Here is a 21,547-nt window from a genome sequence, read left to right on the forward strand (position 1 = left end):
TTGCTTTCCTGGTTTCATTCAGTTGTCTGTGTTCTTTTGCAGTTCATTGAATTTCTTTAAGATTATTATTTTTAATTCTTTGTCAGCAATTCATAGACCTCCATTTCTTTGGGGTTAGTTTCTCATAATTTATTTTCTGCCTTTAGTTGTGTTGTTTCCCTAATCTTCATGTTCCTTATAGCCTTACATTAATGTCTGTGCATTTGAAGAAGGAGTCATCTCTTCCAGGCTTTATTGACTAGCTTTCAGAAGAAACTAGAGATTCGGGGTTTCTCAGAATTTTTATGTATACACCTGCTCCACTCCTCTCACTCTTTTCTAGCATGGAAGTCTTCAGATTATGTGCTTTCTCTCTACCCTACAGTGTTGTGCCAAGTGTTGAAAGTTAACCACTCCTTTTCCTAAGAGCAGTACACTGAGATGCTGTGATGATGGGCACAAGCTCCACTGCTCTTCCTTCCCAAAGGAGCAATCTTAGGGTTGTGCACCTTCTCCCAATCTCACAGAGTCAAGCCAACTACTGAGGTCCTAAATGGCTGAGATCCACTAGGCATCAGTTAGTTAGAGCACGTGGGGCCGCCATCTGCAGGGGCACTGGGCACCAGCCACTGAGGTCTGTGGGCTCATCTGGTCCCCTGTGGGTCATTGACCCAAGACTTAGAGCCTCATTCCTTTTCTTTGTTCTCAGCTGCCCCCAGATTATTCCACTATATCTATTTCTTCAGCATTCTTAGTGAAGTGAAACAGAAGCAAGCCTCTTGAGCAGTGCTGCAAAAGACTGGGGAAGCTGGATGCTCACATCCTTCTGTTTCCCCTGTGAGAGAAATCAGGCGCCAAAAGCACCAAAAGTGCTTCAGTGCTCATCTCTCTCAGTGCTGAACCATCCCAGCTTGGGGGAGGCGTGACAAAGGTTAAATTGAAAGTGTTCTTACCACAGTGCAGCAGCTGCTCTTGGATGCTGTGCTCCATTGGGATGCTGGAAATTCTCAACTAGACTCCAGAGGTCTCATAAGGGTACTTTTGTCAATGAATATTGGTTAAATTGGTGTTTGTCAGATTATGAAGGCTGGGTTCTCCTATTCCACCATCTTGACGATGGAATTCCACCATATGATGATGTCATATATATATGACATATATATATATTTAAAATATTAATACTACCAAAATAAATTTTACCCAAAAACAATTATTTTCCCACTTCTCGAAAGTGCTGGATATTACGATTAAAAAGCATAAACTTAATGGGCATAAATGGTTATGTTTGTTTTAATTTATAGTTTACTAGCCAATTGTATATTTAAGTGGATTTTCTTTTCTTTTTGTTTAAGATTTTATTTATTTATTCATGGGAGACACACAGAGAGAGAGAGAGAGGCAGAGACACAGGCAGAGGGAGAAGCAGGCTCCATGCAGGGAGCCCGACGTGGGACTCGATCCATGGTCTCCAGGATCACACCCTGGGCTGAAGATGGCACTAAACCACTGAGCCACCCAGGGATCCCCTTATTTAAGTGAATTTTCTATTAATCACCTTTAGCTTATTTTTCTATAGAATCTTTCTTCCTCCCCCACCCCCCATCTTTTTTTTTTTCCTTTCTTTTGTTTTTTAAACTGTTGATTGGCAGGATTTTTAGAATTTTAATCTTCTTTTTTCAAATATTTTCTCCAGTGTCATTTATAGTTTAATTTTGTCTTGGGAGTCTTTGACCATATAGACCTTTTACATTTTCATGTATCAAGTCTGCTAAATGTTACATTTTTGGCAACATTGAAAATTCAGATGGTTTTAAACACTACACAGATAACACAACTACTCCAGGCAAGGGCAGGATGAACTGGAAAGTATATGCCCTATCAAAAATGGGTCAGGCAATTGCTTCTGTGTATGATTTATATCCAGTGTTACCAAACTTACTCCTGACAAAGAATTACTGGAAATCAGGTTTTAATGAAAATATTCCAATTTAAAAATTAGCAACTAAACAAAGTTTAAAAACATTGTATGAGTCTAATGAAACAGTTATGAAGGCTGAATATTACCAAGTTCTTTTGTTTTTATGATTTTCCAGTTGATTGTTTTGGACATTTTTGGTAAACAATCATAAGATTAGCAAATACAGGTTTACTTTTACCTTTCAGTATTTATAATACTTATTTCTTTTTCTTATCTGTTGTATTTGTTAGGATCCTCAGAATAAGGTTCAATAGTAGGAATCCTAGTCTTGTTTTGGAGTCTCATGGTTCCTTGTTAATTGTGCCTTTTTAAGCCGACTTACCACATTTATTGTTAAATAGGAATTATTATGTAAATAATTTGTAAAAATGATATGTTTAAGATGATAGTTATTGATATGATAGCATATGGCTTTAACTTTTTGAGCATTTGTAATGCAAGTGTGGATAATTTAACAAACTAATAAAACATGTGAACCAATGAGAAGTATAATTTTAAGTATATGATTATGAAAATGTTCCAATTTTTCAATTATATCAAATGCAATTTCTCAAAAGCCTAGATGGATATTTATGCTACTAAGAAGAGATTTTAACATATAGTTTAACAATGTTATTTTTGCAGAAATATATTTTCTGCTTAGAAAACAAAAAAATAAAAGAATAAAAGAAAATAAATAGTGAAGCTGACTTAAAACTACAAGGGGCTTCAACATTGATATACATAAATAAAATGTTTAAATTTGGGAGACAAGGGGATCCCTGGGTGGCGCAGCGGTTTGGCGCCTGCCTTTGGCCCAGGGCGCGATCCTGGAGACTCGGGATCGAATCCCACATCGGGCTCCCGGTGCATGGGGCCTGCTTCTCCCTCCACCTGTGTCTCTGCCTCTCTCTCTCTCTCTCTCTGTGACTATCATAAATAAAAAAAATAAATAAATAAAAAAAATAAAAAAAAAATTTGGGAGACAAGTGTTATTATAGAAAGTTCTAATATAAAAATATAAAGCCATTTATATAAATGTAAAAGCCACATATACAACAATTTTATACATATATGTGGATATATACATATTCAGTAAAGGACTGGGATATGAATGAAAAGAATACACATCCAATTAATAGCAGTTACTGCTTTTGTGGGGTAATGGAAGAAAATTGGAAGCGGGAGAAGGATCAAAAAAGATCTCTGGCTAAATGTTTTCTTTTGAGAGCAATTTGAAGTAAATAAAACATTTGCTGATTCTGGATGGTATACATAAAAATACATTTTGTATTTTTTGTAGATTTAAAAATATCAATATTATGAATAAATGAGTCAAATAAATGGGCCTTTAGATAGTAGTGTTTAATGAAGTATAATTATATGGGTAATTAGAATAAAATTTGGTAGAAATACCTAGGTGGCTCAGCTGTTGACCATCTGCCCTCAGCTTAAGTCCTGATCCAGGGTCTGGGGATGGAGTCCCACATTGGGCTTCTTGCAAATAGCCTGCTTCTCTCTCTGCCTGTGTCTCTGCCTCTCTCTGTGTCTCTCATGAGTAAATAAATACAATCTTTAAAAAATTTGGTATGCAGGGCAGCCCCGGTGGTGCAGCGGTTTAGCGCTGCCTGCAGCCCAGGGCGTGATCGTGGAGACCCGCGATCGAGTCCCACTCGGGCTCTCTCTATGGTGCCTGCTTCTCCCTCTGCCTGTGTCTCTGCCTCTCTCTCTCTCTCTCTCTTTCTGTCTCTATGAATAAATGAATAAAATCTTTAAAAAAATTAGTATGCAGACATAGAAATTCTTATCAAAGAAATAGCAGTATAGAAGTTAGCTGTAGGGGAATCTGGGTGGCTCAGGAGGTTAGTGTCTGCCTTCAGTTCAGGTCATGATCTCAGAGTCCTGAGATCAGGCTCCCTGCTCAGCAAGGAGTTTGCTTTTCTCTCTCCCTTTGCCCTTCGCCTGGCTTGTGCTTTCTCTCAAATAAATAAATAAATAAATAAATAAATAAATTAATTAATTAAAAATCTTTTAAAAAAGAAGTCTGTAGTTGATAGAATATATGATGCAAAAAGCAAACATGTTTCTTAGTATTTTGAAATAATAAAAATGTACAATATAAATGCATCTAATTGAACAATGTCTACAGGAGTTTTAGCAAATAAAGTTCCTCTCAAATGACATATCATCAAGGAGAAATAATACCTGGGGCTCTTAAAGCTCATAATTCATTTACTATTTTCACAAAGTATATTCCATCAACTAGAGACATTCAGTCCAGTAAAAAAGAAAAAAAATCTATTATTTTATTTGCAGTATTTTACATTTGACAAAGTATTCCTTTATATTTGTATCTTGGCCTACTATACATATGTGATTTCATATTGTAAAACTTAGGAAATCAATTAACATGTTTTCCATGCCATAAGAGTGAAATCCAATAGCTTTTCCTCCCTAAAAAAATGTTACAATATGTGAAATATACTAAAACCTAGTAAGGGAAGAATCGGGATTTAATTCATTACTGATTTCTTTCAAGGCTGAGTTAACGTTCATAACCCAGATGGAAAACTGAGACGGGTAGCTGTGAGCTCCTGAACAGAGTATCAAACATTTTACATTGTTTCTTTATAAATTAGGGATGGTGATACCTACTTCACAGAGTTGTAGTGAGAATAAGTTACTTTTTATACAGCTCAAAGTCATGTTTTGAATTTGAAACACTGATAGTTTCAAGATCTTGCGGTATCTCTGGCAGTAATGAGTACAACAGAGGAATTATTTTTTTCTTTTCCTCTGGTGTGTTATACATTTGGCCTCATATTTTAAATTCATCATCTCTGTTGTGATTAACTGACTTATTTTGAATGAAAATTGGGTCTGAGTGGGGTTAGCAAATGTGTTGGACATATAGTAGGATTTATATCACACAGAATTAATGACACCTTGACAAGGAACAATGAGGAGCATATCTAAGAACCATCATTCAGCCACAAAAGGAGGATCCAAAAATATTCCCTTTTACCCAGATGCACCAATATTACATTTTTGCTATTAATTAAGTTGTAGATTTTCTTAAATAATTAAGTAAACGATTCCATAGTGACAGTGATGCAGACAAATGAACCACTGTATTTAATTTAATGGCCAAATTTCCCTGTACAGTAACTTTGGTAAACTTGCAGAGACTATATTTATAGAATTAAACAAGAGCTCTATTCAAGAGCTTTGAATTATACCATCTATTTCTAAACATTGTCATTTTCTCTCCTTGTGTCTCCAACATCTCAAAATACTTTTGGGAAAGAAGATGGCTCAGGAAATAATGTCATGTTTCAGTTCTCACATGACAATTCATAACATTTCTAATGAAGTACAATTAACATTCGAGGTTATATTAGTTTCAGGTGTAAGCATATAGTATATTCAACAATTCTATACATTACTTAGTGTCCATCATACGTGTGGTCATCACCTGTCATCACATAACATTATTACATTATTATTGACTACATTGGCTACACTGTACTTTTCATCTCGGTGATTTATTTTTACAACAGGAAGTTTGTACCTCTTAATTCCCTTTATTTAGTTCACCCATTCCTTCATCCACTTACCCTCCAGCAACCACCAGTTTGTTCTATTTAGAGTCTACTTTTTTGTTATTTTTTAGATTCCACATATTAAGTGAAACCATACGGTATTTGTCTTTAACTTATTTCACTTAACATGATACCTTTCAGGTCCATCTATGTTGTTCCAAATGGCAAGATTTTATTCCTTTTTATGGCTAAGTAATATTTCATCACACATACACAATCTTTTTTTTTTTTTAATTTTTATTGGTGTTCAATTTACCAACATACAGAAAAACACCCAGTGCTCATCCCGTCAAGTGTTTTTTTTTTTTTTGTATATCTTTTTATTGGAGTTCCATTTACCAACATATAGTATAACACCCAGTGCTCATCCCGTCAAGTGCCCCCCTCAGTGCCCGTCACCCAGTCACCACAACTCCCGCCCACCTTCCTTTCCACCACCCCTTGTTCGTTTCCCAGAGTTAGGAGTCTCTCATTTCTGTCTCCCTCTGATATTTCCCACTCATTATTCTCCTTTCTCCTATAATCCCTTTCACTATTTTTTATATTCCCCGAATGAATGAGACTATATGTCCTTCTCCGATTGACTTATTTCACTCAGCATAATACCCTTCAGTTCCATCCACTTTGAAGCAGATGGTGGGTATTTGTCGTTTCTAATGGCTGAGTAATATTCCATTGTATACCCAGACCACACCTTCTTTGTTGTTGTTGTTTTTTTTTTTTTTAGTGATTTTTTTAAATTTTTATTTATTTATGATAGTCACAGAGAGAGAGAGGCAGAGACACAGGCAGAGGGAGAAGCAGGCTCCATGCACCGGGAGCCCGATGTGGGATTCGATCCCAGGTCTCCAGGATCGCGCCCTGGGCGAAAGGCAGGCGCCAAACCGCTGCGCCACCTAGGGATCCCCACACCTTCTTTATCCATTCATCACTCGATGGACACTGAGGCTCCTTCCACAGTTGGACATTGCTGCTGTAAACATTGGGGTGCAGGTGTCTCGGCTTTTCACTGCATCTGTTTATTTGGGGTAAATACCCAGTAGTGCAATTGCTGGTTTGTAGAGTAGTTCTATTTTTTTTTAAAGATTTTATTTATTCATAAGAAACACACACAAAGAGAGAGGCAGAGACACAGGCAGAGGGAGAAGCAGGCTCCGCGCATGGAGCCCGATGTGGGACTCAATCCCCGGTCCCCAGGATCATGCTTTGGGTTGAAGGCAGTGCTAAACCGCTGAGCCACGGGGGGGCTGCCCTAGAGTAGCTCTATTTTTAACTCTTTGAGGAAATTTCACACAGTTTCCCGGAGTGGCTGTACCAGTTCACATTCCCACCAACAGTGCAAGAGGGTTCCCCTTTCTCCTCATCCTTTCCAACATTTGTTGTTTCTTGTCTTGTTAATTTTCCGCATTCTCACTGGTGTGAGGTGGTACCTCATTGTGGTTTTGATTTGTATTTCTCTGATGACAAGGGATGCAGAACATTTTCTCATGTGCTTGTTGGCCATGTGTATGTCTTCTTTGGTGAAATTTCTGTTCATGTCTTTTGCCCATTTTATGATTGGATTGTGTTTCTTTGCTGTTGAGTTTAATAAGTTCTTTATAGATCTTGGATCTATAGATCCTTTATCTGATATGTCACTTGCAAATATCTTCTCCCATTCTGTAGGTTGTCTTTGAGTTTTGTTGACTGTATCCTTTGCTGTGCAGAAGCTTTTTATCTTGATGAAGTCCCAATAGTTCATTTTTGCTTCTGTTTCCCTTGCCTTCATAGATGTATCTTGCAAGAAGTTGCTGTGGCCAAGTTCAAAAAGGGTGTTGCCTGTGTATTCATCTAGGATTTTAATGGATTCTTGTCTCACATTTAGATCTTTCATCCATTTTGAGTTTATCTTTGTGTCTGGTGTAAGACAATGGTCTAATTTCCTTCTTCTGCACGTGGCTGTCCAATTTTCCCAGCACCATTTATTGAAGAGACTGTCCTTTTTCCAGTGGATAGTCTTTCCTGCTTTGTCGAATATTAGTTGACCATAGGTCCCATTTCTGGATTCTCTATTCTGTTCCATTGATCTATGTGTCTGTTTTTGTGCCAGTACCGCACTGCCTTGATCACAGCTTTGTAGTAAAACTTGAAATCTGGCATTGTGATGCCCCTGGCTCTGGTTTTCTTTTTCAATATTTCCCTGGCTATTCGAGGTCTTTTCTGATTCCACACAAATCTTATGATTATTTGTTCCAACTCTCTGAAGAAAGTCCATGGTATTTTGATAGGGATTCCACTGAATGACACACAATCTTCTTTATCCATTCATCTATGGATGGACACTTGGGTTTCTTCCATATCTTGATTATTGTAAATAATGCTGCAATAAACAGGGTGAAATTTATCTTTTTGGATTTTTTCCCTTCCTTTTGGGTAAATACCCAGTAGTGATGTTACTGGATCATATGACAATTCCATTTTTAATTTTTTTGAGAAACTCCTGTACTGTTTTCCACAGTAGCTGAATCCATTTAGATTCCCACCAACAGTGTATAAGAGTTCCTTTTTCTCTACATTCTCACCAATACTTTTTTTGTCCTTTTAATTCTAGCCATTTTGACAGGTGTAAGATGTCTCATTGTGGTTTTGATTTGCATTTCCTTGATATGTATCTGTTGGCCCTCTGCATAAATGTCTATTCAGGTCCTCTGTCCATTTTTTGACTTTTTTTTGGTGGTGTTGTGTAAGTTCTTTATATTTTTTTGGATATTAACCCCTTATTGGATATATTATTTGAAAATATCTACTCTCATTCAGTAGGTTGCCTTTTCATTTGTTAATGGTTTCCTTTGCTGTGCAAAAGCTTTTTCTTTTGGTGTAATCTCAATTAATTTTTGCTTTGTTTCCTTTGCCTGAAGAGAAATATTCATAAATATACTGCTAAGGCCAATGTAAAAAAAAAAAAAAAGAAATACTGCCTAACTTTTCTTCTAAGATTTTTTATGGTTTAAGGTCTCACGTTTAAGTCTTGAATCCATTTGAGTTTATTTTGTGTGTGTGGGTATGGTATAACTAAGTGGTCCAGTTTCACTCTTTGTTGAAGAGACTGTTCTTTCTCCATTGACCATATAAGCATGGCTTCATTTCAGGGTTCTCTATCCTGTTTCATTAATCTATGTGCTGATTTTTGAGCCAGTGCCATATTGTTTTGATTACTAACTTTGTATTATCTTGAAATCTGGAACTTCAGCTCTGTTCCTCCTCAATATTTCTTTGGCTATTTGGGGGCCTCTGTGGTTCTATGCAAATTTTAGTATTATTTGTTCTAGTTCTGTAAAAAATTGTTGGCATTTTGATAGGGATTGCTTTAAATCTGTAGATAGCTTTAGAAAGTATAGAAATTTTAAAAATATTAATCCTCCCAATCCATAAGCATAGCATATCCTTCCATTTGTTTTGTGCCATCAATTTCTTTCAATTCTTTATAGTTTCAGAGTATAGGTCTTTAACTTCCTTGGTTAAGTTTATCCAACAATTCATTAACATATATTCAGAGGAGATATTTAATTTTTTGTGCTTCAGGCTTTCTGTATGTTAAGTAGAATTATTGTTAGTCTTTCTATACCTCACAAAATTCCAAGTTATATATATTCTGAAGATAATCACTAGGAATGGGGGGTAGGGATGGAGTTTAGGAAGCACAGATATCAACTGTTAACCATATACATTTTCGTGTTTCTTTATTGCAATATAATTAACACTAAAAGATTTGGGAGAAAATATACCTAAAACATTCAGTGCAGCTTTATACACACATATTATTCAACCAGAAATTGATTCGTGCGGTAAACATAAAAAACAATTGTGATTAAGATTTCTAGTGGATTAAAAAGAAAAATCTCATTAGATAGGTTATCAGAATATGACCATTTATTTTAGTAATCTTATGTGAAAATATTTGATGTTGATAATTATACTTATTTAAGTCTTTAATTTCTCTGGTTTATACATACCTGTTAAATGTCTTTATACATCTTTCAAGTGGATTTTTATTGTAAATATCATTAAAATTTTTTTCACTAATTGTTGCTAGTATATAGAAAACTTATTTTTGTGTATTTATCTTGTATCTAGTGGTCTTTGAACATTCACTTAAATCATTTTTAGACTTCTACATATGAAATTATGACATTTGCAAATATGTGCCCTTTATTTCTGTGCAGTAACTTAACATGTTTACAGATTGGAAGATAAAATTTTAAAGACGTTAATTCTCCCCAAACTGAATGCAGTCCTGATTAAAATCCTGGCAGGGTCTTTATTTATTGTGACATATACTTAAAACTTTTGGCATCGACTGGATATCCATTTGGAGGAAAAAGCAAAAAACAAAGCCCTTGATTTGAACTTAACACACACAATTCCAGTTGGATGACAGAATTTAATGCGAAAGTTAAAACAACAGGCTTCAAGAAGCTGATACAGGATAATCACCTTCTATAACCCTGGGGAATAGGCAGAGGTTTCTTAACGGAACACAAAAAGCACTAACTATAAAGGACAAGATCAATAAACTCGACTTAACTAAGAACTTTTGTTCACTAAGTGATATCACAGTTTTAAAGAAAGTGTAGTAGACAGTATATACCAGTCAATTAATTTTTAAAAAGACATTATCTTTAACCAAATAGCTGCTAGTAGTTGTGTTTCATTCTCAACAGGAAGCATTGTGGAAGCGTCACGAATTGAAAATTAACAATTGGAAGCTCATATCAGCAACCCAGTAAGAACCATCACATTGATATGTGATTACTAAATTTGGTTATTACAGAATTTCTAATGATATGAAAACTTATGAGAACATATTTTATCAAGCAAAGTTTGATTGCCATGTTTGGATTATTTTTTAAAGATTTTATTTATTTATTCATGAGAGACACACAGAGGCAGAAACAGGCAGAGGGAGAAACAGGCTCCTCATGGAGAGTCTGATGCAGAACTTGATCCCAGGAACCCGGGGATCATGGCCTGAGCTGAAGGCAGACGCTCAACTACTGACCCACCCATGCATCCCTTTTAAAAAATGTTTAAATGGCGTGTAGACAGGTTATTTTAAGTTGAAAGTTCATATAATGACAAGTGACCCACAGTTTTCAGCCTATAAATAAGACAGTGGCTGTTTTCTTTCTAGCCTGGAGTTCTGGGTCTCAGCTCAAGCTTGAGCTGTGGCCAATGGGCACACTTGATTTTGAACTTCTCAGTGTCTCTTCCTGTAGTAAAGTGGACAGAAAAATTAAAGTACATTTCCCAGGTTTCCTTGCAGCTAGAGTTCTGGATGTGATTTAGTTTGGGACAAGCAGATGTACACATAGAAGGCGTGAGATGATGCAAATTTTTCCTGGGCAGTGTTGACAGAGATTCCAGTATCCAGACACAAGGCTCCTAAGTGGCAAGAGGAATGGTAGAAAGCATCTAACTACAATCTAACATTGTAGGAGGCATAGCAAAAAACTGTAGAGAACCAGCAGTAGGGTGCCATCCTGATCATGGCACTTTGCTGGTCCTTGCCATGTTGGTATACTTTGGGATTGAGTGGTTTTCTATACTTAGAAGCAGCATTCTTGGCTGTCCTGGTTCTACAATGTGGCATTTAGAGTTATTCCTCAAATCTCTGTCAATTCTCAATAGTTTCACACTTGGGTGTTTTTTTTTTTTTTTTTAAAGTCCTCTCCTTCTTAAACTAATTAGAATTAATTCTGTTCTCTGCACTTTACTTAACCTTACAGAGCCATGTTACAGTACAGAGTTTGATACTAACAATATAGCAAGCAGCATGAGTGTCACAGTGCTGTCAGTTCTTCTTGCCCTCCAAAGAGATGTAGATGCAGAGTGGCCCAGGGGAGTGCTGAACATGCAGTGGATTTGCACTACAGCTGAGGAAGCTGAAGTTAGGGTATCTGAATCTTTTATAAGGAGCACAGGCAAATCTGCCAAATTTTGCTCTAGAGGGAGACATTATCTTTTATTATACTGGACAGTAAACAACCTGCCTTTCTTGTGAGGGAGACATGACACTGTCCAAGACTGTTCACTATACAAATCTCTTTAGTAAAGATAGTCTAGAGCTAAGGCTGTCAGAGCCACTGCTTGTATGAGATGGAGAAATGCAAGAGATCCACAGAGGGTTGTTTCCCAACAGACATTAGTCAGCTTTTTTTTCAACTGTAGCCCTTAGTTTTAGAGCCCAAACCAAATTTTCTTTTAAAAATTCACTTTAGAAAAAAAAAAAAAATTCACTTTAGTCCTGGAATTTAACAAACATTTGTATACAGTCAGGGACTAATTTATAACATGGTTTCTATTCATTTCAGCAATGAGAAAACACCAGTCATTATTAAAGGTATCCATCCATAAATTACTTTTATTTCTCATTAAATGAGCACAGAGTCATTAGCATATTAATAACAGATATGTTTATTATTACATATCCATCAGTGCGGCTTTCAATACCACTTGAAACATGCATATCATCCTAGAGACAAATCAGTTTTCCAGTGCTTCTTATTTGATACACATTACTGCAAAGCCATTATAAATTACTGAGGAGGTATTTGGTTAAAAAAATAAACAATAAATCATACTGCCCATATGAATCAACTCTTGTTATTGGACAAGAGTTTAACAATATTTATCTGGTAATTCCTATGTTAACTGGAAAACATCACAGACGTATTGCCATAATTTTCTTTTATATTGATGTAACCTACATATTTCGCAGAATTTTATAAAGTCATTCATTATTGTAGCAGGTAGTTTAATGCAAAGATTGTGCTCAACTTATGAAAGTCCAGCAAACCTCTACATATTATAAATTAAACCAATTATCAATGAAAAACCCACTGACATATAATTTTTTGAAAATATGTTCTTTTGAAATTTCTGTATTTAGTCATGGCAGTAAAATAATTCTTTCAAATTAAGGCACTAAAAGGGCAATGCAACTCCCATTGAAAGTGTTCTAAGAATAATTTACATTTCAAACAGTGCATACATTTCTTATATGTTTGTTAACTTAATGTCTTTATCACTTAAAACCACAAAGAAATACATTATACAATTACAGAAATGATGTACCCCACAAAATGCTTTTAAAACTTGGTTCTTTTGTACAGTTAGTTCCTAACGTCTCTAGTAGTAAAATAATTCAATATGGCTTGGCAAAAATGCATAGATTAAATGTAATTTTTTTTTTGCCTTCTCCCATTCCCCAATCTATAAACGTGCTGAAACACATACAGTATTTTGTAAAGCATAATGTAAAATATTTATTCTCATAAGTCCGCCACGGGCAATCAAAAGTGAGGCTTTTAAATTCTACAGTGAGGGCACTGAAGTCAAGTGATGTCACTGCTTTCTTAAAATAGTTTTGTATAGTCTTGCAAGAGCACGAAGACTGAAGTCATTTAAAAGAATTTCAGTTGTCTCATTTTGAGATATTTTCTTTACTCCTTCCATGAGCTGATCTTCATAGTGATGGCCATTCCACTTGAAAGTGAAAGTCCCTTCCTCTCACTCATATGAGGAAAACTGTGTTCTATCATGATTGACAGGCATTTTCTTAGAATTCAAAAAGGCAGCACCTTTTTAAAAAAATATATCTACCTAAGCTTTCCCCAAATTGTACTTGCATTACATAGTAATAATTAATCTAATCTACCTGTAGGCAAACCCGCAATTTAAAACAAAAAAACAAAAAAACCCTCAGTGTGTTTTTGTGCCAAAGCAAGGACAGAATAACAGCAATCTTAACCCTGAAGCCTGTGATATTTGTGTCAAAGGAACAGCCTGTCTGCTCTGCATTGTTAAAGAAGCCTGGTTTATCAGGTAGCATTCCACACGATTCCAAAAGGCATTACCACAAGGCGTTAAATCACACTGTTAACTGCTGGGGAGAGAAGAGCAGAAAAAAAAAATTAACTTAAGAAATAACTCAGTTTAAAAATACAAGAAACAAAATTGCAGGGTAAATATACATTATCTTTGTATGCGATTAACAAATACACACAATTTGGAAAACAGGAAAAGGAAAAATATATTTAGCATTATTTTCTTCTTGCTTCTACTCTATTTCAAACACATGGTGTTCATTTTTTTTTGCTGTTGTTTTTTACAAAGCTATCATTCAATTTTAAATAATTCTGGATATAGTTTTATCTTATACAGGAGAGAAGTGATCCAGTATTTTACAGAAATAAGGAGTGAAGTGGTAATATACTGGAGTAGTATGACAGCTGAAGAATACAGAAAGTGTAATGCTTATTAGTCATTTCAAAGAATTAGAATTGGTTATTGATAATACAGAGTAAAGAAATGGGATGAATTAAAAATGGTTTTAAGTCTGCTTGGGGGACTCGAGTGACATTAACACAGAGAGGCAAATCAAGGTTAGGTCTTACTTTTAGATTAAAACATTCCTTTTAGTGTAGGCATTACACTCCAGGAAAGTTGGTATTTGGTATAGGAGAAAAACTGAGACTTTAGAATTGGATAAAAAAATAAAAATAAAAAATAAACAGGAGGGACGCCCGTGTAGCTCAGCAGTTGAGCATCTGCCTTCGGCCTAGGGTGTGATCCTGGAGTCCCGGGATTGAGTCCCACGTTGGGCTCCCTGCATGCAGCCTGCTTCTCCCTCTGCCTATGTCTCTGCCTCTCTCTCTCTGTGTCTCTCATGAATACATAAATAAAATCTTAAAAAAAAAAAAAAGGTTTCAGACCTAACCATGCCACTAGCTTGCTGTGGGATCTTGTCTAAGTGGCTTAACTCCTCTAGATCTATCTCATTTATTCATGTACAAAATGAGAATGAGTATCATAACCTCGCTTCACGAAAGGGTTTATTTTTTTTATTTTTTTTTAATTTTTTTTTAATTTCTTATTTATTTATGATAGTCACAGAGAGAGAGAGAGGCAGAGACACAGGCGGAGGGAGAAGCAGGCTCCATGCACCAGGAGCCTGATGTGGGATTTGATCCCGGGTCTCCAGGATCGCGCCCTGGGCCAAAGGCAGGCGCCAAACCGCTGCGCCACCCAGGGATCCCCATGAAAGGGTTTAATTATGTCCTGTAATTGCTTATTATAGCATACAAATATTTTTGAAAAAATTCTATCAAAATCTGTTAAAAAAAAAGAGGGAGATACTTAACTAGGAAGTTTATTTGCAAAATCATTATCAATGATAACACCAAATAATTTTGATTAAAAAAAAATCTATGCCAACATAGTTAAATTTAAAGAAAAGATGAGCAAAGTTTTATATGAATCTATTTAACTTCAAAGAGGAATCAAACTAATTTGTGAAGTCATTTCAAGTCATATTGCTTAGTTACAAATGATGTCCTCTATAGGGAAAGAATTAGATTTTAGATTTTAATAGATATTAACCAATCGCTTTCACATTGTCAAAAGGTTAACAATTGCAATCCTTACCTAGTTTTTCCAGATGTATTTTTGACCACCTTTCGGAAAGACTGATTTGCAGTAGATCTTGTAGAAAGCGTTCGAGGCGATGCACGAACAAAACCAGATGGTGGATTCTTAGGGATCTTCTTTACCAAATGTGTTACCCATTTTTTTTGTTCATCCTGAGAACATGCCAACAGCAGCATATCTCTTGCTGATGTTACATCGTAACTTACTATGTTAAAAAAAAAAAAAGACACAGAGTCATACACAATCATTTAAAATGGCCCTCCTGAAGCATAATTTATAAGTTCTTAAAATTTTAAAAGATTTACTATGCTTAATTAAGCTTGGAAAATATCTCTTTCTCCTTAATTAAGGCTGAAAATTTAAAAAGAAAACAGAAGCTATTAAGAAAAATAAAGTTAAAACAAATACAAAAAAATGCAGGAGTGAAACAAGTTAATGTATTTTTAGAACATAAGTTTCTTATCTTAAAATAGCTATTGCCTATATTCTATCAGGCTACATCTACTAAAACTAGAAGACATTTTGCCTATTATCCAGTATATTGGTCTAGGCAGTGAAAAACACACAAAAAGAAAAAAGGAAGTAAAAATTCAAGGACGAATAATGCAGTGGAACTCACCTATAGTCCTTCTCTCCAATTTAATTTCTTAGAGGTACGTTTTTACAAAGGAGTAATTCTCTTTAAAAACATTATTTCAAAGCTAAATCTGTAACTGTAAAAATGACAGCTACATGTTGCTCCATCAGTGCCAAAATATAACTGTTTATAATCTCTTTAAATTGGTATAGAAAATGCTACATTTGAAGAAGTTATTTAAATGGGGCTTAGTTTTCTAACTTTTTATAAATTGCAAAAATAATTTTTATGCCTTACCTTTACAGGGAGAAATTAAATCCTCTTTCTTATCTAAGTGATCTCTGTGGCACTTAACATGGCATCTTCGACATTCTAGGGCAGGAGGTGGCTTAAAAACATGCCAGAGAGGTTTGGCACAGGCCTCACAGTTGGCGGGGAAGTGGTAGAGTGTAGGAATGAACTCATGGCCTTTGTGGTTTTGAAAATTAGTCTTTTCAGCTTGTTGTACTGGTTCCATCTCTACATCTTTTCTACATTCACCTTCATTTGCATATAGTATCTATATTCAGGAATGGTAAAAGGAAGATTTTAAAAAGTCTTAATTTGTACATATAATCTTCAAATGTATAAAAAGCATTGGTGTGCTTGCATTAACTTCATAAAATGCACTTAGTATTTAAATAAAAGATCTTCTAAAATTGGAATTTAAGGTCTTTACCTGGAATATTTTAGGAATTTCTTCAGTTTCAGCTCTGTAAACATCTCCTTGGGTTACAGGTCGAACATGAAACAATTTACTAAAATGAAAATATATATAAGCTGTTATAAAAACTTATTTAAAGTAAAAGACATTTCATTAAAAAGGACATACAGATTGCAAATAAAAACATGATAAGATGTTCAACATCATTAGTCATTAGGGAAATGCAAATTAAAATCAAAGTATCGGGCAGCCTGGGTGGCTCAGTGGTCTAGTGCCCAGGGTGTGATCCTGGAGACCCAGGGTGTGATCCTGGAGACCCAGGATCGAGTCCCACATCAGGCTCTCTGCATGGAGACTGCTTCTCCCTATCCCTGTGTCTCTGCCTCTCTCTCTCTCTCTCTGTGTGTGTCTCTCATGAATAAATGAATAAAATCTTAAAAAAAAAAAAAAAGAGTAGCATGACAGGTCCCTGTGATGATGGAACTATAGTCTGTATTTGGTGGTGATCATATGAATCCATACATGTGATAAAGGCATACAGACTGGAAAGAAGTACATGATTATATTTGTAGGAAAGTCCTGTGGAAGCCACCAAAAAACACAATAAAACTAGTAAGTAAACAGCAAGATTAGAGGATTCAAGATCGATATATGAAAATGAACAATACTGGCACAACCAGATATCTACATGGAAAAACATACACATACACATTCAAAACTAACCTCAACTGCAACCTCTTACCAAACACAAAAGTAAATCTGGAAATTAATCTTAACTTAAATGTAAAGCCTAGGACAATAAAGCTCCTAAAAGAAGGTAGGCAAAATTTCTTAGACTACAAAAGGTTGTAATTCTTTTAAAAATTGATAAATTGGCTTCCATTGAAAGACACCATAAAGAAAATGAATAGGCAAGCCACAGATTAGGAAATACTTGCACTACATATTTTTGACACAGAACTCATGTCAGTCTATTTATAATAGCCCCAAAACTTATGTCAGTCTATTTATAAAGCAACCCAAATGTTCATCAACAGAAGGGATAAACAAATTGAGACATATTAATCCAATGGAATATTACTCAGCAATAAACAGAACAGACACTTGATACACACAGCAAAACACTAGGCTGGGTGAAAGATGCCAGGAAAAAAAAGTATACTGTAATAATTACATCTACATGAAGTTCTAGAATAGGCAAGACTCCATAATAAAATTCTGATGATCTTTTCTCCCCCCTCCTGAAAAGAGTATAAGTGGGCTTTCTAGGGTGATGGAAATATTTTTTAATCTTGTAATGGGTAACAATTACATAGGTGTTTATAATTGTCAAAAGTCAGTGAATGCAACACTTAAGATGAATGCATTTTATTATATAAAAATTATGCCTCAAAAAAAATAAAAATAAAAATTATGCCTCAATAAAAAAGATAAAACAACCAGCTTTCATCAATCTGAAAGTACTGAACTTTTTTTTGAAAGTTGAAAGATGAGGTCTTTAATTTTGGTGTTTATGTATTATTCCAAATTTTCACAGCTAATGCTTCCTTAAAACATTAGGAAATCAAGATAGTATGGAATTGGCACAAAAACAGACACATAGATCAACAGAACAGCATAGAGAGTCCTGAAATAAACCCATGTGTTTATGATCAATTAATCCATGACAAAGGAGGCAAGAAAACAAAACAGGAAAAAGTCTCTTCAACAAATGATGCTGGGAAAACTGGATAGCTACATGCAGAAGAATGAGACTGGACCACTGGTTTACACTATACACAAAAATAAACTCAAAATGGATGAAAGACCTAAATGTGAGACCTGAAACCATAAAACTTCTAGAAGAAAACACAGGTAGTAATCTCTCTTACATAAGCCATGCAAACATTGCTCTAGATAGGTCTCCTCTGGCATGGGAAAGTAAAGCAAAATTAAACTATTGGGACTGACTACATACACTACAAAAAAGCTTTTTACACAGCAAAAGAAACCATAAACAAAATGACAACCTACTGAATGGGAGAATATATTTGCAAATGATATAAGCATAAGGAGTTAATAGAAAAAATATATAAATAAAGAACTTATAAAATTCAACACCAGCCTCCCCAATAATCCAATTAAAAATAGGCAGAGGACGGGTGCCTGTATGGCTCAGATAGTTATGCATCTGCCTTCTGCTCAGGTCATGATCCCAGGATTCTGGGATGAAGCCCTGCACTGGATTCCCTGCTCAGCTGGCAGCTTGCTTCTCTCTCTCTCTCTTTCTCTCTCTCCCTCTACTCGTCCCTGCCACTCGTGCTCACTTTTTCTCTTACTTGCTCTGTCTCTCAAATAAATAAGTAAAATTAAAAAAAAAAAAAAAGGCAGAGGACATAATAGATACTTTTCTAAAGAAGACATACGGATGGCACAAATGAGAAGACATTAAACATCAGTAATCACCAGGAAAATGCAAATCGAAACAACAATGAGATATCACCTTATACTGTCAGAATGGCTAGAATTAAAAATATAAAAGATAACAAATGTTGGCAAGGATGTAGAGAAAAAAGAACCCTCATGCACTGTTGGGGGGAATGCAAGCTGGTGCCACTAATGAAAACAGTATGGAGGTTTTTCAAAATATTAAAAATAGAATTACCATATGATCCAGTAATTAATTCCACTATTGGATTTTTACCCAAAGAATATGAAAACACTAATTTGAAGGGATATATGCACCCCTGTGTTTACTGCAGCATTATATATAATAGCCAAGATATGAAAGTAACACAAGTGTATAACCATAAAGTGAATAGAACATTATTCAGCCATAAAAAATGAAATCTTGCCACTTGCAATAACATAGATGGAGCTAGACAGTATAATACTAAATGAAATAAATCCGCCAGAAAAAGACAAATACTGAATGATTTCACTCATGTGGAATTTAAAAAACAAATGAACAAAAGAAGAGACAAACAAAAAGCACCAGACTCTTAAAAACAGAGAAAAAACTGATGGTTACCAGAGGGGAGGTGGGTGAGGGGATGGGGGAAATAGTTGAAGGGGATTAGGATTACACTTCTTTTTTTTTTTTTTTTTAAGATTTTATTTATTTATTCACGAGAGACACAAAGAGAGAGAGAGGCAGAGACACAGGCAGAGGGAGAAGCAGGCTCCATGCAGGGAGCCCGACGGGGACTTGATCCAAGATCTCCAGGATCATGGCCTGGGTTGAAGGTGGCGCTAAACCGCTGAGTCACCGGGGCTGCCCAGGATTACACTTCTTATGATGAGCACTGAGTAATGTAGGGAATTTCTGACTTATTATACTGTACACCTGAAACTAATATAACACTGTACGTTAATTACACTTGAAAAAAGAAAAAAGCTGGGAAATAAAATTTCAGTACTCTCTGGTAGTTGCTTAATTCTTTTTACACTCTAGCTATTACTGACTTCATAAATGTTTAATTCCAAAGGAATGGCAATACTTCATTGTATGTTTATATTTTTCATGAATAGCACCCACCATATATCATTTTGAATTTATACTTTGTTGCATGTTTTACCTTTTCTACTACTACCTGTGAGCTCCTTAAATATGGAACCATCTTACTTATTCTTGTACAATCTCTAGCACTATGATGATACAGGCAGCAGTGCTAACGAAATAGTTTAAGAATGAATACAAAGGAAAAACCCTAAGCTTATTAAAGGTCTCTGTGACCTAATATTAAAAACAAAAGATATATTCACATTTCCTTAACAGTGACTGCATAATCATATACAGTACTTTTGGAGATGCTCTCAAAACGGAACACCAAAAACAAACAAACAAAAAACAAACCTAACACCAAAAAACACTTGAAATAAAAAAATCTGTCTTTAGAATACATGAATCAGCTATGCAAAAATTTCCCTCCTACATTTTGCTGAAGATTTAACATAAAGTTTTAAAACTTGTAAGAAAAGTAGGTAATGTCATTTAAATAACAAAATATAAACTCTAAGTCTAGGGGCACCTGGGTGGCTGAGTCAGTTAAGTGTCTGCCTTGTGCTCAGGTCACATCAGCCCACATTGGACTCCCTGCTCAGCAGGGAGTCTGCTTCTCCCTCTGCCCCTCCTCTTGCTCATGTTCTCTCTCTCAAATAAGCAAATAAAATCTTAAAAAAAAAAAAAAAACCTAAATTGTAAGTCTAAAAATAATCATAAAGTTAATATTTAACTGATTTGAATTTCAACCAAAGGCAACTTACTCTATGTCCAATACCATGGATGGATTGGATTGTTCCTTATCTTGTTCATCATTATAGAACAAAATTTTTTTGCTGCTTACCACAACATACTGAAATGAGAAAAAAAGGGAAGATATATAAGAGCGATATTAACTTGGCTTAAAATGATAAGCACAATACTTGCCATTTATGTCTAAAGTATATTGTACTGCATCTAAGATTCATGTTAATAGAGCAATTAATACAAGTTCTATGCTTTAAAAGTAAAATATACAACAGATTAGAAAAAAAGAGGCATATAATACCTGTTTCTTCCAGCCATATCGTTTGATATTTCCTCTATTTGGTATTGAAAGCCAACCTTCAATTCTTGACTCTAGGAGAAAAAGAACATACAGTATTCAGGGCTCATTGTAACAAGAGGAAAAACTATTACAGGTTGTCTGACAGCATGCAGCAACAGGCATTTGAACACAGCTAAATGAATAAGTGCTACAATTTGCTCTTCCATGCTTCAATCACACAAATCAACTTTAATGGCCATACAAATATTGCAGAAAAAAATTCCAAGCCAATTTCCCATAAAATTAACATTTAGTGCTCAATTATAAAAGTATGAAGTAAAACAATACCCTCAAGAGCCAGGCAAGACTGGAATGGATTGCAGCTTAAATGGGATATGATACAGAAGACTTTAAATATCATTTAACACTCATAAAATATTTAGCAAAAAAAAAATGCAGCAAGTGGAACAAATCAGAGCGATGATTTACACAAGAAAGAGCAAGCAAAAGTATAGAGAAGGGTCCTATTACTCACAGAAGATAAGAATAGAAGATAAATAAATAAGGAATGCAGGCAGAATCAACTAGATATAAAGAATAAGAGACAAGCATTTTATTTGTTTTCTCAGCACAATATTCTGATAAACTTTTTGGTAAAACACCTATAATAATTTCAATACAGTTCATCCAAATGTGGTAGGGGGGTTACTTAATTCTAGAGTTAAATCCAATTGTAATTCTTATCAAACTAAA

At 35.2% G+C, this 21,547-nt stretch overlaps 1 protein-coding gene across 3 annotated transcripts in view; it reads right to left on the minus strand.

Annotated features, from left to right (window-relative positions):
• Positions 1 to 11,911: 11,911 nt before the first annotated feature.
• ROCK1 (Rho associated coiled-coil containing protein kinase 1) overlaps positions 11,912 to 21,547 on the minus strand; it is a 143,076-nt gene continuing 133,440 nt past the window's right edge. For 2 of the 3 annotated variants that reach the window (XM_041750492.1, XM_041750474.1), the window contains exons 28-33: positions 20,816 to 20,886; positions 20,532 to 20,620; positions 16,302 to 16,380; positions 15,881 to 16,142; positions 15,004 to 15,211; positions 11,912 to 13,462 (exon numbers count right to left, since the gene is read on the minus strand). In XM_041750492.1, the coding sequence (XP_041606426.1) occupies positions 13,456 to 13,462; positions 15,004 to 15,211; positions 15,881 to 16,142; positions 16,302 to 16,380; positions 20,532 to 20,620; positions 20,816 to 20,886 (716 nt within the window). In that variant the 3' untranslated portion in view covers positions 11,912 to 13,455. The remainder of the gene's footprint in view (positions 13,463 to 15,003; positions 15,212 to 15,880; positions 16,143 to 16,301; positions 16,381 to 20,531; positions 20,621 to 20,815; positions 20,887 to 21,547) is intronic. The other variant, XM_041750485.1, reaches the window with a different exon arrangement.

Source organism: Vulpes lagopus, chromosome 1 (genome assembly GCF_018345385.1).
Source record: "Vulpes lagopus strain Blue_001 chromosome 1, ASM1834538v1, whole genome shotgun sequence".
Taxonomy (NCBI): domain Eukaryota; kingdom Metazoa; phylum Chordata; class Mammalia; order Carnivora; family Canidae; genus Vulpes; species Vulpes lagopus.